Genomic DNA, 17,343 nt, shown 5'->3' on the forward strand with positions numbered 1-17,343 from the left:
CCCATGCTTAATACCCACTTGTCTGATGTTATCCCCTCCCATGTGTGGGTATATAAGATTACGCAACCTCCTACTGCGGTTGCATGGGAGGGGACCACTACTGGGCAATCATTTTGCGGTGTATGCTGGGCGTCTAGAGGCATGCCCTCTGCCACACCCTCGTCCTCTGTGGGGATGTCATACAGGCAAGTATCCACTATTTCACAGAGTGTAGGTGCCTTGATAACTCGGGGTACCTTTTTGTGTACTTGGATGCCGTGCTGTATGGCTGTATGATTGGGCATGGAAGGGCTGTTTGCCTCTGAATAATCCCCCCCACCTGGAAGAATCTTCAGGATATCTGGCTTAGGCTATTTAACGTCTCGTATTCTTTTTTTAGACTTTCCTAGTGCATCATCTACTGCTGGAACAAAAAGACAGATTCCCGCTAGTGGTTTGTTAATCAGGTTGGCTTGCGTCTCTGGTTTAAAGCCAGAGCCTTTGAGACATGCATGCCTCGTTATGATGCTAGACCCTGCAACTATTCTTCCTGCTCCCTCTGTGACATTTTGGGTGTTTTTAATCACTGCATTGGTAGAGTTTTTCCATTCAGCTATGATCTTTAGCATGGCTGTTCTTTTGTGGGTTCCGCAAACTGACTGGTGAGCTGTTGTATCTCATCCCATTGGTCTCTAGTGTATCTCACCATGAGTGCGGTGGCATTGGCGATTCGGACCACATGGGCTGCTGATGTGGCAATCCTCCAACCAAAAGAGTATAGTTTCTTCCTTTCCTTGTCAGGGGCATATTCGTAGCTGTGGCCAGCACTAAAGAGTTTACCCTTTGATTACCCCTTATGTATAGGGGATCGCTACAGACTGGTCTATACTTTTTTTCAATCCTTGGGTTCACCAGTTTAGTATATACTGGATTGGTGAAGGATGGGTAGCTCTCTTGAGTATGTTTTTAGTAAGGGGATGGATTGAGAGACTGACCTTATCTCCTTGAAGACGTCCTCAATGAAGCCTGTCTCCTCCTGGGGTTCTTCTGTATGGATATTTAATCTTGTAGCTGCTCTCTTCTGGAGATCTGCATACAAGACATGGTCCTCTGTAGCAGAGAATGAGAATGAAGGTTCTACCTGGTCTGGGGATGGCAGAGTATAGTCCGCTGGGTTCAACTCGGTTTCCTCTTCATCTGTCACATTCTAGTCCACTTGTGAGTACATTTCCTCTTTTACCAGTTTTCTTGCTTCATCCTCAATTTTTGCAGTAAGCTGCGGTACTTATCTTTTTGGTCTATTGGGGCTTTATTGCGGGGCCTGTTCTCCCATTTTCTTCAAGGACAATCTATCACAGAATTCCATGAAGGATTCCATCTTTCCCCTAAGGAAATTGAAACTCTCCCTCCATCCAAGGGATTTACTGTGGATCTTCCTCGTCCTCAAAATCAGACCCAATGCCCCCTTTTTTCTGCATAGCAGAAGAAAGTGCTCCTTTCCCCTCTGTGGAAGAGTTTCCCCTACCCTCTGAATGGATAGGATGGGATTTTGGCACAGAATCGTCCCTTGCTTTGAACATTTGTTGGGTGTCGTGAGCTTTAGGTGCAAACATTGTTTTCAGACATGGTCCTATGTTTGTGTGCCCCGCCACCCTTCCGTTGGCATCTTTGTTTTTTATTCCAAAGTAGTGTTTTTTTTAGTCGCTATATGTCTAAAGCCAAAATGTATTTCAGTGTGGTAGTTGATCAGTAGGACAAGGGTTTTGTTTAAAATGGGCCCTCTTAGAGTGGAAAACAACCGTCGGAGGCACCCATGGGGTCCATACATTATAATGCAGACAAAGAAATTCAGCCATGGCGTCAATAGCCACAGATTATCATGAAACGGGCAGCCAGCAGTGAGCTGAAACACTAAATGTCCACCGAAAATGTTATGATATTTCTTTGTCAGCAAGGGGCTAATGTAGTGCAAGCAGTGTAAAAAGGCACCAGAGAGGCTCAAGGGAGGTGACATACTGAAGGGTTCTAATAAATGCTGCTTGTAAAGTGCGCTCTGCAAAATGCACATTTAAAGTCCTGAATGAAAGGCATATATTGACGTTTCATAAGATTGCTGTCTGCCAACATGGGGGCAGTTGCTGGGGCCCGATCAACTGAAAAAATTGAAAGGCCCCGTCACAGTCTCTGTTGAGGGCCATATGGCAGGTGATGCTATTTCCTGTGATGATATGCTAATTATTATTTTTGAAACTTGAAGAATCCTACAGCTTTTTAGTCGTAGAATGTTGGAAAGTATGTATCTCACGCTACTCATTCTTATGACTGCCTCAAAGCAGAAGGCAAACCAATTCTCAGAGGGAAAGGCACTCAAACCCAAAGGGTGCATTTGCAGTCTACTCTATATCAAGGATGGAAGCAAACATGGTGTTCGATGAGAAAAGCTATTTACGGTAAGATTGTGTTTTACAGTTCCAAGTGGCACTTTATCTCACCTATTTAGGCATTTCAGTTTTAGACCACAAGCTGATATCAAAGAAGCAAAATGGATCCTGCCCAGTGTTGGAGGCATCTGTAAAATGCCTGGGCACTGTTTGGGATAATCAAAAACAAGTGAAGGTGACTAACAGTCTATTTAAAAAATAAAGTCTGGAAATCTGATCTAGTATAGCCATAACTAGTTTACCCTTCTATAAAAAATGTGAAGAAGCCGAAAGTTATCATAGGACTGTGAAAAAAAATAGGATGGAGTTATTTGGGCAGGTCTTACAAGTGAGGCGCTCCGGAAAACAAAGTATACATTTGATTGCCCAACCAAATTAAATGGTAAGTATGATTTGTGCTCCTGGCCCCATCTGTATGAATAAGGTTCTTCCAGATCAACATAATGCTGAGTGTATACATGACCATCTGCTCACACAGATGGAATGGTGACACTACTCAAAGAACATTTGGATATTCTGGTTCCTTTTCCAGCAGGATAACATGTGAAGGTTTCCTGACTGTTTTCTAGGATAGTACTAATCAGAGGTTTGCTTTTGACCCTAAATGTAATGGACTCCAAGTCATTGTTTGAGTAATATTGGCCTTGAGAACTTCTTGGGTTGTGGAAGGGCACTTTTCATCAAAAGCTCTAACTCTGAAGTTCCTACTTTCAAAGGACGCATCTGAGAACCTTCTAGTCTGAGGGCATTCATACTAGAGCATCACTCTGAGGGGCTCTAAATAATGACCATCCTAATTTCAGGAGCTGTGCTTTTAAGCCCATTCCAGCCTAGAGGCTCCATTTAAGACCCCTCTCCTTAAGTGATGCAGACAATGAGGCCCTATTCATCTGAGGGGTGCATACCAAAATAACCTCTTAATTGGAGAAGCTGGCTGCGCCACCCTCCTGAATTTGGTTGACAAAATTGTGCTTACACTGATGCTGCCTTTCGAGTGACATTACTCGTGACTTCTGCTAGTAGTTTAGGTAAGATTATTTATTTTTTAGTTATTTATATAGAACACCTAACAAACCAAATCTTATCTGGGCACAATTTGGAGCAGAATACACTCAAGCAAAACACTGTGAGAAAAGATTATTATATCAAATTCTAGACATTCATCTTAAGAGGACTGCTATGATATAACCATTTTATACCAGTTACTTAAACAAATGGATCTTTAGGGTTCTGCGAAAGTGTCTTACATTTTTAATGGCCCCAAATTTCCAATGAAAGCTTGTTCCATAACTTTGGGCCATATACTACAAACCTACAATCGCCCCTAAAAACAAAATTTGAAGGGGGAATTTGCAACAGCAATTTATCGCAGGACCACAACTATAGAGTTGGTTGATACTGACGTATTTTCTCTAAAAGATAACTAGGAGCCAGCATATTCACGTATTTAAAGACCAAGCAAAGCACCTTAAAGTCAATACAGTCATCCACCATAAACCAGTGTAAAGATCGGTGCAGACATAAAATCGTGGAGGACCTTCTCACTCGGAAAATCAATCGGAACAGCTGCATTCTGAGACCTCTGCAGTCTCTGGATTTGTATGGATGTAATACCTGCCAGCAACCAATTACATTAGTTCGGGCACACATTCATCAAGGCTCCAACCACCAGTGCATGGTCCTTTGCCAGGATAAATGAGAAGGCCTGTCTCATGAGGTCCAAGGTGCTAAAAACTGACTGCACCTAAGCGCCTACCTGAGCTTTACTCCCCAGATCCTCCTGTCAAATACATCCCACATTCTTTATTTTAGGGGCAAATGATAGATGTGAATCCAAAAAGCAGAGTGACTCTGGGTGCCTACTACCTTCCAAAAGGTGTTTTGGGCCGAACAGGGCTACCTCTGTTTTTCCAGCGCTCAGGAGAAGTCAATTGGAGGACATCCAACCTTTGACTTCTTCCAGGCACTGTTCGGCCGTCTTCTCCACCTTCCCTATTTGGATGAACACTTGCTTGTCATCTGCATAAGAGTGAGATTTCACTCTATGCTTCCTAAAGATTTCCATTATTGGTCTAAGATATAGATTGAAGAGAAGGGGGGGGGGGAATGAAGATCCCGGTGGGACCCCACAATCCTGTGGAACGGATTTGAAAGAAACCCACCCAGTCTGACCCGCTGTTCCTGATCCGATAAGAAGGCCTGAAACCAGGTCAGTACCTTTAAGTATTGGTATTCTTGCGGTGCGCCAGACACCTAAAAATAAAATTAATTTCACTCCAAGTTCATTAGGTTGATTATTCTTTCTTTAATATAAATCTTAAAGGGACTTATTTTCTTGTACTCAAATGCCCTTCTGGTTGACACGTGTTTCGGCCAACAGGCCTTTCTCAAAATCGGGCTATATATTTCCAAACACAAACAATATTGTGTCTAATTTATTTTCTTCAATACCTATGTCCATTTATGTTCATTATCGCTCCAAACCAAATACCTGCGCTAGTTCCCTTAGCCCTTCCTATGTAAAAGAAGACCGTGAAAGCATCCCGCGATACACAGGTCACACGGGAAAGGCTATGGCTTCACTTGATCTGATTGATAGTCTCTATGCTGGTTGAAGTTTAAAAATATCCAGCTACCAGCTCAGGACTTTGGCTTTTAGCACGGTTCTGTAAATGCTGCCTACAAGCTGAAAAGATTGGCGTGGGAATACAATAGAGATGGGATGTGTGGAGGGACACAGCCTGTGGGTGTTCGATGTTTCACCCACTTCTTGACCACCCATAGCCAAGCTAATTGCGATGGCCATTCCCACACACTACCTGACCCTCCATTGTAAGGAGTCCAAAAAGAGGGAATTACTTAATTATTGTAATACTCATGTCTTAACCAAGTGTGCCTTCAGGTACTTGATTTATGAGCAATCTGTGTGTCCTTACATCTGTATCTTGCCCTGAATTCCTGTTAAAACAAGCATTGGCAAAACAAACAGTTTTGGCTCTCATATACTCAAGAAAGGCATTCGCTAGGCACTGACAAAACATGCTGGTGTACCAACACGATTGTCCAGCTGCTGCCATCGTCTGGCCAAGTGGTACCCACGTATAGCAGTGCCAAGAAAATGCATAGCCCATGCCTACAAAAAAGGCCTAAAGTTTTGGCTTTGCCAATGCTTGATGTATCCTTTCACCTAATACTTGCTCTCCTGCCTCCCATTTATGTTTCACCACCTCTCCTTGTTTTTCATTTCTCACTGTCAGAATGCGCTCATGCCCTCCTCTTTCAGCTCTACTGTTTGCACTTGTCACCCAGAGTTTGTTTTTGTGGGGTTTGTTAGGCAGAAACATGTGCAGTTCCCTTAGGGACCACTGCAAAAGATTTAAGACTACAGGTGTTTGGCAGTAAACCCACTTGGTAGCAGCCTGTACCACATAGATTCACTTGGTAGCTGTGGCTGAGCAGTCAGACTTCCTTCAAGAAGAGTTAGGCAGTATACAGAGCATACAAAATAGGTACAGAAATACAGTAGCACAAGAAAACACTAACCTGAGCTTGGGTGTAAAAGTATATAATTATTTAACACACACTTATAAAACACACTAGCACTAAATGGGTAAGATAAGTTCAAAACACAATCACTATTTATCATATGTACATCCCTGATTACTTGTTGGACAAGTCTTAGTTAACACCACTTATTTCCAGACAGAGGTGAGCGCTTAACGTTCGATGGCACTCCAAAAAGTTAAATAAAAAGGGAGGGAAAAGCAGAATTATGGAAGCATACACACTGAACACTTTTTAAAGAACCACAGCAAGTTAAGAAGGCACAGTCTACTGGTGAGCAAGGAAGTTTAGGTGCCAGGCCCCTTTCAAGGGAGCCAGGCGGAAGATGCCCAAGATCAGACAGTTACACAGAGTCTTTGAGGTTTGTAGAGGTAGTTCGAAAAAGGTTTAGTTCAGTTCAGAAAAGTTAACTAAGGTGTCCCAGGCTAACCCAGGTTCAAGAGACGAGGATTTAATACACCCCGTTCAATCGGTTGCAAGGGAAGCCAGGAGGAACACGGGACCTTAAATGGAGAGGATCCTCCAGCGGGGCAGTTGTTCCTGGCAGCGGGTGCAAGTCGCAGCGTCGTCCAGAGGAAGAGAAGATCTCATCGTGGAGGAAAGATGAAGGTCGTTGCACTGCGAGGGAAGAAACCAGCCGCGGAGTTCTCCGGTACAAAGGTACTACCCTTTTGGTTCGCGGTAGTGGTGAAAACATGGCATTCCGGTTGCCGGGGTGCTTGGCACAGGCAAGGCGGCCACGAGATGCTCCAGGAAGGCGAAAAGAAGGTAGACTAGTTATCCCCACCAGTCGAAGGAAGAAGACTCTCCGGGCTGGAGATCTCCTCTGCCGTTGGGAAAAGTGGTGAGACAGTTCAGCAGGGCTCCACCGGTGGTGTCGTCGTTGCAGGCCGGCTCAGCTTCTCCCTCCTCGGATTCTTTTTAGGTCCAGTGGCGGCGTCTGAAGTTCCAGTCCCCAAAGCCCTGCTTTTATGCAGCATACCCCCATTCACTCAGCCTACTTGTCAATCAAACATGCTAAGTGGTAAGCCGGCCGGCTCACCACTTGGCCAATCACACAAGAGTGCGACTTGAGTTACCAAGGTAACTCAGTCCAGGGTGCCTAAACCCCCTCCCACACCCTCTGTGGTAGCCAGACAGAGTGGCACCACTTTTGGAGGCTTCTGTGGAGAAGCCCACCAAAAAGTGGAACAAAGGGCTCGACTTGGGTTGGAGTCACAGAAGAGAACACAAACGCCATTTTAGAATCAAGTTCTGGCAAAAAATACCAACCGGCGAATTGATATTAAATAAATAAACCGGCGGTATGATCGAGGCTATAAGAATTAAATAATTAAGGTTGGTAGCCTCGAACAATGGGAAAATCCCATAGAGATATATTCGCGGTTGAATATAAAAAGTAGTATCCACTGCCACCAGCCAAAACTCGATCAGGGGGGACGGAGACGTGCCCCCTCTAACAACAGACCCCGGGGAAATCTAATTGCCTCGACCAGTACGTCCACAATATGATGGTTTGTACTGGTTTCTGTTCATAATTTGGGACTAGCAAAGCCAATGGTGACTTTAGATGCCCTGGGAGACAGTAGTCAGTCCCAGGGTATGGAGTCTATGTTGGGGGGTCGCTACGACACCCCTGGGTTACGGCACGGAGGGTGCTGTGTAACCCACACCAAAAAAAACGTGCGAGGCCCGATGGAGTAAAAGACCCCATTTCCCATAAAACACATGGAAAGTTAAAGGAACACCTCAAATCATGTCTAAGAGTGAGAGCAAAAAGAATCTCACTCTTAGCAGGAGGGAAAAAAATAAACCCCAAAAATCCAGCAAGGCTGCTGGGGGACTCACTAGGTTTGGGAAATTAGCCTTACAGAGAATTCTCCCCAACAGGGTTATCCACCTGGAGGTAAATGAGATTGCAGTGTGTGCTGTATAGATCAATGAACATGATGAACCACATGTTTTAGGAGCGCAAGTGGATCATTCCCATAATAAAAGATTACATCTGTTTGCAGACCACAAGGATGTTCATTTTTACTGGTTGACTGATGAAAAACCATCTCTTTAATAAAGGATCTATCAGATTTTAAATTTTAATGAAACAAGACATCAATTTCTAATGATTGCAGATGCAATTTCATTTAGAAAGACAACAAGTAATGTGGACAATCAATAGCAACACCATCTAGTAAACAAGGTCTTGGCATACTCACTTTTTCAAGGGTTTCAATACGCTGTTTCAAAAGCCTGTTTTCAGTCCGTAACCTCTGAAATGGAAGGAAAAAATAGCCACTTGTATTTTCAATGTGAATTAAATCATGCAATATGTTTTTATTACAAATTAAAAGATTTAATTTCAATTAACATAGCCAGAAAGGCGATTTTTCCCTGGGTCTCTAGGTATGTGGGGAACGTGCAGCACTGAAAAAACCTCACACTGTACAGGGCTAGATACCCGATTTGAAACAGGCTATAAAGAGTCTGCAGCTGCCTTACTCTCCTATTGGGTGGCGTGGCAAATCTGAAGGCATCATGAAGCAAGACACAGACAAAGTTCAAAGTAAAATACTTTATTAAAATCAAATGTCAAGATGGTAGAAGGCCTAACTTGCCCTATACTAAGGTGGGATTTCCCTACCTGAACGAAACTAAGGAAGGTCTGAGTCAAAGAGTTCAACTTAAGTCTGTCTGTGTCCAAAACCTATCCTTGCCCTCCCAACTAAAGCTAACCAAAGGGTAAGGATGTCAAAATCAAAAGAAACAGTGTTCAACTCAAAGTTCTGAGTTCCTTCCAGCTCACAGCTTCCTTTCACCCCCCCTTCCACAAGTAAAGGAAAGTTCCACAAAAGAGTCTCAAGAATACCTTTCTCCAGTTCACGGTAATACAGTTTAATATAGTTCAAAACCTCTCCCCTGGGTTCCCTTTCCCCAAGTTTCAAGCACCACAGTTCACAAAGAAACTCCTCCTTAAGTCTCAGGGTTCCCTTCCCCAAGACTTTCACTTCATCACCACAATGTCTTTGGATTTTCAACATTTAGGGCTCACTAGTCCAGGCACAGTTGTCAGACCAAACGGTCCACCCATCACACGTCACGCAACCAGGATTCCTGACTATTGGCCTCTTGGACTTGATGTGTAGCTTTATACATCTTCTGGCTTTTGATTCTCACCCTCTTGGTTCTGCAATCACTTGTCACACATCCTTTCAGTCTTTTAGGCCTTGTAGCTCTGCATTCATGCATAAAAGTTCAGTTGAGGGTGTTTTACTCACGCCCACCTTCTTAGGCTTTTCTGCCACTCTTATGTAACTGTTTTCACCTGGGCATTTGACTTATTCGCTTTAATCGGTAAGGTTCATTACATTCCACACTTAAAATGCTTAATTTCAGTGTTTTATTCAATTCAGGGTGTGATAAACACTTAATGTTGATTAATTATAAAGTTCCCTTTTGTGTGGTATTCACTGTGCCTTGATTTCATTGTATTTTAAAGTTACATCAATTCGATATTCAATAAGCATTGCTTCGCTTACTTTTCAAAGTTCCATTTAGATCGGTATTCAATAAGCATTGCTTCGCTTACTTTTCAAAGTTCCATTTAGATCGGTATTCAATAAGCATTGTTTTTTGCAAATTAAAGATCCATTTAGCTCATTATTCAAAAACATTGTAGGAGCGCCCCGGCGTTCACGCATGTTCCCCTGACAAACATTGTCTTGTGGTGTCTCCTTCTGTCATGCTCCGCTTGCCTGCCGCGTGTTTTTCTCTGCACGCCAGCTCCTGGCATGCCGCTTTCTGGACGCAGACAGCGTCCCTTCTTCTTGGTGCTCTCCCGCAGCTCCTGCTGCTGAGCACGGTTCATGGAGGCTCGCAGACTTCAAATACTTACACAGCCCCCTGGCTACGGGCTGTGTAAGTCTTCTGGGAAGCTTGCCGCCGTCCTGGCTTATCGTCCAGTCACATCAAGGCTGCTTCCTCCGAAGCACATTCCCGTACTGGCTTCCCCCAGACAGGGCTCCTTCTAGCTCACTGCTTTGCTGCGCTTGTCTCTTTTTATACACCTGCAGCCACTTGACAGGCTGCAGGTGTGTATCTCTTATGAGACCTGCTTGACCATAGCTAAAGGGACATGCCTGACCCTCATAGCTCCCTGCAGGCATCTTCCTCGTCCCAGTACTAAAGTCGTGAAAGGGTATGGTGCTCATTACTCTTAGTGATTTCTTTGCATGAGTACAAAAGGGTAAAAAGAGTACAAGGGAGTCTTCATTACTCTTTATTGTTTCTTCTTCATCCGAGTACTGTCAGGTGTCATACATGGAGAAATTAGGAGAACAGCTTTAAAATAATACATAAAGGTCGGGGAGGATTTTGGTTGAGTCCCAACAGGATAAGGGGGATACCATGTCTCTCCTAAGGGTACCCCACTCCCAGTCCACAAGGACCCTCTACCCAGGTGATCCTCCACTGCCTCTCCACCCACAGGGTGGAGATCCAAGAGTAATTGCCTTTCCCTGTCAACATGAGAAGAGGATCAAGGGGTTGTGAGAGTAAGAAGACCCTCCAGTTTCTCACACAAAGTAATCAAGACTTGGCTTCAGGTGGAGCGTATGGGGCTGGACCAGATACAGGGCAACATTTTAGTAATGGCAGCTATGGACAATGGTACAGTCTTAGATATTTCACAAAAACAATCTTTAATCAAATAACGACTATTCAATAACATTCAGCAATGTGGCCCAGTGGAGGGAAACAATCAGTCCATTCAAAGTAGGTATAAGCTGGATACACAATTCTAGGTTCAAAATAGGGATAACCATTGAAGTAGAAATTTTACTCCGAACACCTGGATACTCATGGATGCAGGCCACTGGGTGGAATCCAGGCAGCTCTTTCAATTCACGGACAGTGACAATATCAATCCACCAAGACCTAATGTCGGTACTCAAATTGGCAAACTAGTGTCGTAGACCAGCAACAGGTGAGTTCAAAGGTTCTTGTGTGGTCGTGTTGGAAAAACCACAAGCTTTCGTCATTCATACATTGATTCCGATCTGAGGCTCTGCAGTATGAGTGCCTTAGTTCTTGGATTGTCCTGTCCTCTTTCTCCACACAGTTGCTTTTTTGACGCAAAGGCAGGCATATTCTGGGTTTTTAGTCACCCCCTGAGAGCTGAGTGTATCAGGTGGTGGTCTCTTGGTCATTTAGAGCACTGCCTATGAAAGATGCTTCCGCAGAGCATCATAGACTATGCTCCTTCAGATCTTTTCATGTAGATCTTCCTGCTCCAGAATGGCCTTCAGTATTTAAGGAGACTTAGTTTTCGATGTGGGCTTCAGGACCCAATCAGGATTGCATTCATTCAAGCCCCAAGATTCTAGCAAGTCAGTGCCAGGCATTCCTATTTCACATACATTCACACTGGAGTCTGGAATTGCACTGGTTGTATGGTCACACTCTCCATGCCCACATGCACCCAACTTGGAAGCAAAGTCTTGATCTCTGCCACATCAACCAATAGGTGAGCCAAGAAAACTGCAGGATCCTACTTTAGCGTGTAAGTCTGTTTTTCTCAGTTTTTATGGGCTCTAAACATTTGATATAGCTTTGCTATACCTCCAACATACCTTCAATGATTGGACGTGTGAAATTGCACCTTAAACCTTGGATGCACGGTGCTTAAGCCACAATAGTACCCAGCGAGGGACAATCATATTGTTTCAAATGATCTGATTGGCCCTCGCCAGGTCCTTACCTAACTGACAAGGCTCCACTCACTGCCATGGCCCGGGGCTCCATCCGCAAGTGGCCACCATGGAAAGGGCAAAGCGACTACATGTAGTCATTACTCTCCTTTCCATGACTGCCATTTCCTTTGTTTTGATTTCCTTTTTTCAATGGCAGCCAGAGAAAGGGAGACGGGACTACATGTAGTCAAATTCCATATGAATCTTCTGCAGTATGTAACCATCCCAAGGAAGCTGCACACCTCAGACACATTACTGGGAGCTCCTGGATGTCCTTCACCTTCGCTGGATCAGGAAAAAAATACCTCCTTCTTGGAACACAAAACTGAAGAACTATGTTCTTTTGTAGGAAGGCGCACTTGTCCTTATGCAGGGTTAAACCTAGCTGTTGGATCCGCTTAAGGACATTCCCAAGTCTTTCCAGGCGTTTTTGCTCAGACTTGATGAATACCATGATATTGTTGCTTAAGTCAATGGCGCCCTTATGCCCAGCCAGGGATCCACAAATGGTATTTTGGAAGACCTCCGCGACCAACGATATCCCAAAGTTCAGGCACTTGAACCTGTATAGCCCACTGTGCATCCTGATGTAGCGGGACGCTGGATCCAACACCAATTGGTGGTAGCCAGATCTGAGGTCACGTTTTGAAAAGTATTTGGCTCTCTGCAGATCTGCCAAGATGCCATCTAGCGTCGGCATGATGTGTCTCTCCTTTCTGATGGCCCGGTTTAGGTGACGCATGTCCGCAAAGATACGTATTGACTCTGGCTACTTGGGCTTTCTGGTGATTGCTATGGGGAGATCCACGAGATTGGCCCTCCTACCTCCTCTATTATATCCATCTTCACAAGGTTGTCCAGCGCTCTCTCGACTTTCTCATGTAGGTGGAAGGGCACACGCCTCTACCTCAGCGCCATCGGCTGGACAGTATAATCAATGGGAAGGCGGATTGGGTCTACGGTTAGGTTCCCAATGCCTGTGAAATTGCCTGAGACACAGGCCAGTAGGGGTTTTCTAGATAGACCCCAAAGGCGAAGTTGCAGAGGAGTAGCACCTCTGCAGCGGCGCAACCTAGCAGTACTACGTTGCTTACTTTGGTAGCAAAGAATCTGGCTTTTATGGTCATGTCGTGTTGAACAGAGGCTACGAAAACACCTTCCAGAGGCAGTGGGCGTTTCCCTCGAAACATGTAGATATGCACTTGCGTGTCCTTCATGGACGGTGCCTCCGTCAGCTGCCAGTAATAATCATCTAACATGACACTCACTGATGCACCGGTGTCAATTAGTACGGGAAGCAGAGAGTCGCAGATGCGGACCATTGGTTAGCACCTCTCGGACACTTGCAATTCTGTCATCCTCTTCGTCTGACTCGTCCACTGGTGTGTCCACCTCATGGGAAGGTTGCTCCACCTGTGCCACTTTTCATGCCAGCCTTTGGAATTATTGTCTTGCCCTCTCAAATGTGTAGATGGTGCTGGTGCACGACAGACACGTGCAAGTGGCTCGATATGCCACATCTGCCACAGACGTGGCCCTTCGCTGGGTAGTCCTTTGAGTGGGGAAGGTCATAGCCACATTGGCGGCATGGGGTCGGATCATTTCCTTGACCTTGCTTATTCAACGGCAGTCATTTGTCCGCCTTATGGTACTGTTGCCTTCCCACGGTAAATGCCTCCTCCACTTTGACAGACTTCATGGTGACACACAACTTGTTTTTTTTTAAATGTATTTCATTATTTCCAGTAACAATACAACCATTGCATCATTTCTGCGTCACTTAAGAAATCACGGATATCCCCCCCCCTCCCACCCCCACTCCCTCCCAACTACCCAAGACCACTCTGTTCTGTGTTAAGATCAGTCTGCGCCGAAGGTTATCGTGCGCTGCCCGCGTCGTCGTTGGAGGAACCTTCATCCCTCGGATGGAACAGTGTCACCGTGAGCACCACCCATTGTAGTAGGTCTTCGGAAGTGTCCAGCTTCTGTTGTCGTTGCACGTTCTCCAGGCCCGTTTCTGCAGCCGACCATCTCCCGAGGTCCTCCCACCACAGCGTTACGCTAGGGGCTTTGGGGCCTTTCCACCCCATGGCAATGCGTCTTTTCACTAGAATGTACATCAGATCTTTGAGTTTGTTCAGAGGCTTGTTCTTTTTGTTTTTTGAGTATCTGCCCAGGATGCAAGCCTTTGGCGTGTGTACGTCCAATGTGATGTCCGCCCTGGCTACCCTTGCCTTGATTTGTGTCCAGAAGGATTGAACTGCCTGGCATCCCCAAAACATGTGGGTCATCCCCACCCAGGGTTTGTTACATTTGGGGCATTCAGTGATTCTCGCCAATTTAAATTTGGAGATGACTTCTGGGGTGATGTATGCTCTATTAATGACGTAGAACTGTATAAATTTCAATTGGGCGTTCCGGGATACTTTTTTATGATAATGCGTTATGGTCTCCCACTCTTTGTCTTCGAACTGCAGACCTAGCTCCAGTTCCCATTTCTCTTTGCACTTGAGGTCTTGTTGGGTTGTGCAGCTGAGCAACGTCTCGTAGAGCCTCGAGGTTTCGTGTCTTCCCTCTGCGGCACTTAACATGCTTTCTATGGCCTCGTGCCCAGTGTATAGGTTCTCGGCTGCTGGCCATCGGCTTGTGAGTTTGTTTACTACGGTGCCATGTAGTAGGAACTGCACAGTTGGTAGCCCCGCATGGCACACATCTTGTTCACCCTGACATCCGCTAGCTCGTGTTAGAGTCCCAGTTCTAGGATGCGTGCCAGGGTAATACTGTATTTGTCTCCTCATCTTTATTGATGAGCAACCTTGAATCTGCTGTTACCACATCTCATGCTCATCAGGCCAGGCACACGTCGCCGCCATGCTCCACCGTCTACTTCGGTCCGCCATTTGTGCAAAATATTCTTGGAGCGCCGTCTTTGCCGCATCAAATGTACCACCAACAGGTGGTAGGGTCTCAAAGATATGATGTAGGGTAAGCCGAATAAAGCATGATCAACATTTTAGTGGCATCATCTTCACAAGTAGCTGCCAGGAACATCTCCAGACGCTTCACTCCTGAGACATCAAATTCTTGCAATGGAGCAAGGAAAGCTGGAGGGGGCAGGCCCTTTGCTGGCACCAGCAGGGGCGCCCCCAGCATAATTTGCCATCATAAACCTTTAAAAGTGTGCTGCATAGGTGGGTGCATAAAAAAAAAACAGTCACTGGAGTGGAGAACTTTGGCTTGGGTCTTGGCCCAGTCAGTCTTACCCTAAAGGTGCGGCGCAGAAGCTCTCCAGACAGGAGCTGCAACCCCTCACTAGGACTGGAACACTTGACAGTTCCTGTTGGGTGGCACATTGACCTTATGGGGTCTTCCATTTGCGAATTGCCAGCTTTGTCTGAAATATGTCTTTCTTTTCAAACTGGATTATTTTTTGCTGCTTTTTTCTTTATTTATCAGGTGTCCTCGAGCAAATACTGCTAATATGTGCAGTCCAGGCATTCCTTGGATGTACATGTGCGAGTATTCGTGGCCAGCATGAGGTCAGCAGACAGTGTTAGGCCTGCATCCTCTCCCCAGCACCACACACTGTTCCCGTGTTGGGATCTCCCCACCAGGAGGCGTTGTGTAGCAGGAGGAGGTGGGCGTGTGGCAGACCACTCCCGCATTCACACAAATCACTGCCAGTGGCCTGTTTGAGGTCATTAGCGCAGCACCGTACACCGGAGTGCAGTGAAAATGCGTGATCGCCATTCCGACAAGGCCCCTTGGCGCACATCCTACGCAGCTGCACTACGTGTCAGGCTGCTGGCCTGGGCGCCGATCTGCCTTTGGCCGACGGCAAGTAAGTAACAGCCACACGCATAGGAACCCTTGTGGCAATCGCCTCATCACCAGTTTTAGGTCGGGAGTGCCCTGTACTGGGATGGCATCCCCATCAAAGAAAAGGCACGGATAACCAACTTACTATGTTGGGACTCCGTGCTCACAAATGCCTTGTGACACGGGACTGCCCCTTTCATTGCATACAACCGATGACGTGTCACGCCATGGTTTAATTAAAGGGGCACAAACCACATCCCTGTTCCGTGGCATACATTTTTCTTTCTTTATTTCAGTTGCGAAACGCTGATGGCATCTCACACATTTTTTTTCAAAAAAATAAAAGACTATTAGTACTCGGTCTTGCAGGCCGGAGTAATAATGGCAATAAGCCCTGCGTGGGCGGGGCATTACTGCTTCAGGTAATGCCCGGGCCTGTGTTAACTATGGGCCATGGGGCATTACCTGAAGCGGTAATGTCTCCCCTGCTCGGGGATTATTGCTTAAATAGTAACTTATACAATAACCCCCTTTACTTCGCTAGGTTTAAACATAATTTAGTTTATTTACTTATATAGCGCGCCTAACCCAAGGTTATCTGGGCGCTTTTACTTGAGCACACAGCATGTTACCAACTTACAATACAGGTATTACATAATTACAATATACAGCTTGTTACATAATTACAATATATGATATTGCAGACTTGCAAACTTAAAATACAACCAGCATTCTGGGTACACGATATTGCAACAAATAATGTCAATGAGATTAGAGAACACTTGTCAGCAGCGGACTTGGGTTACAGATCAGAGTCAAGACATGCCTGGTAAGAAAATTAGAGATAGTTCAATATAATTATATGCAGTGCGCTACATGGGTGAAGCTGTGACCTTAATAGACAACTGTGTTAGGATGGTCTCTGAGCGAAGAGCCAAGCTTTTACTTTGGCTCTAAAAGCCCAAAGGAAGGTTCTGCTCTAATTGCTGGGGGGGACGGGGGGACGGGGGGGGGGGGGGTGGAGTGAATTTCTGCATTTGGCCGCTAATACAGGGAAAATGGTACCTCCTGCAGTCTTTAGTTTGTATTTCGGGATAAGGCAGTTGAGAAAGAGGGATCTAGTGGGTCTGTCCGATGGATTCCTTGAGAATTTGTCTGTCAGGTATTTTGGAGCCGTGTTTGAGAGGCATTTATGCATGATGACAAGCGAGCATAGTGTGATTCGTTCATGCATTAGTAGCAAAAGTGCATCCCGTCTGAAGGCTGAGATATGATTAGTGCGTGGGATATTCAGTGCTGATCTATGGGCATTATTCTGAAGTACTTGTGGTCTATTTAAATTCTGTGCCGAGGAGCCAAGGAATAGGGTGTTGCAATAATCCAGCTTCGAGAGGATCAGTGCTCTGAAACACTTGTGTACGAGCGCGATACAAATAAAATATATCATATCATATCATAGCTGGCTAGCGTAATGCAACTGTTGGTCAATAGGTAGGGTTTGCAGGCATTTATAAGTTTGTTAGTGTAGGCTGTAGTTGAGGCTGTGGTATTAACTTTTTTGAGAGAGATAGAGTGGAATCTAAGTAAACCCCTAGCGTTTTAACCTTGCTAGCAACTTTGATGGTGTTCCCATCAATGTTGAAGGCCTTGTAGCATTTGTCCAAATTGGTCAGACAAGCTTGTGATTGAATGATCAGAAGTTCAGTCTTATCATTGTTTAGACAAAGGCTGTGAGTAGCCATCCAGGCTTGAATCTCAAGGTAGTTATCATTTTTGAGTCTTTATCATAGCAACCA

General features: G+C 45.3%; 1 protein-coding gene across 4 annotated transcripts in view; it reads right to left on the bottom strand.

The window, feature by feature from the left end:
• Positions 1-17,343, bottom strand: part of EVI5 (ecotropic viral integration site 5) — a 2,339,304-nt gene that overhangs the window by 1,357,253 nt on the left and 964,708 nt on the right. For all 4 annotated transcript variants that reach the window (XM_069641804.1, XM_069641802.1, XM_069641803.1 and 1 more), the window contains one exon: positions 8,198-8,251. In XM_069641804.1, coding sequence (XP_069497905.1) covers positions 8,198-8,251 — 54 coding nt within the window. The remainder of the gene's footprint in view (positions 1-8,197; positions 8,252-17,343) is intronic.

The sequence above is a fragment of the Ambystoma mexicanum genome, chromosome 1q (assembly GCF_040938575.1).
Source record: "Ambystoma mexicanum isolate Mex_15411 chromosome 1q, UKY_AmexF1_1, whole genome shotgun sequence".
In the NCBI taxonomy this organism is placed as follows: domain Eukaryota; kingdom Metazoa; phylum Chordata; class Amphibia; order Caudata; family Ambystomatidae; genus Ambystoma; species Ambystoma mexicanum.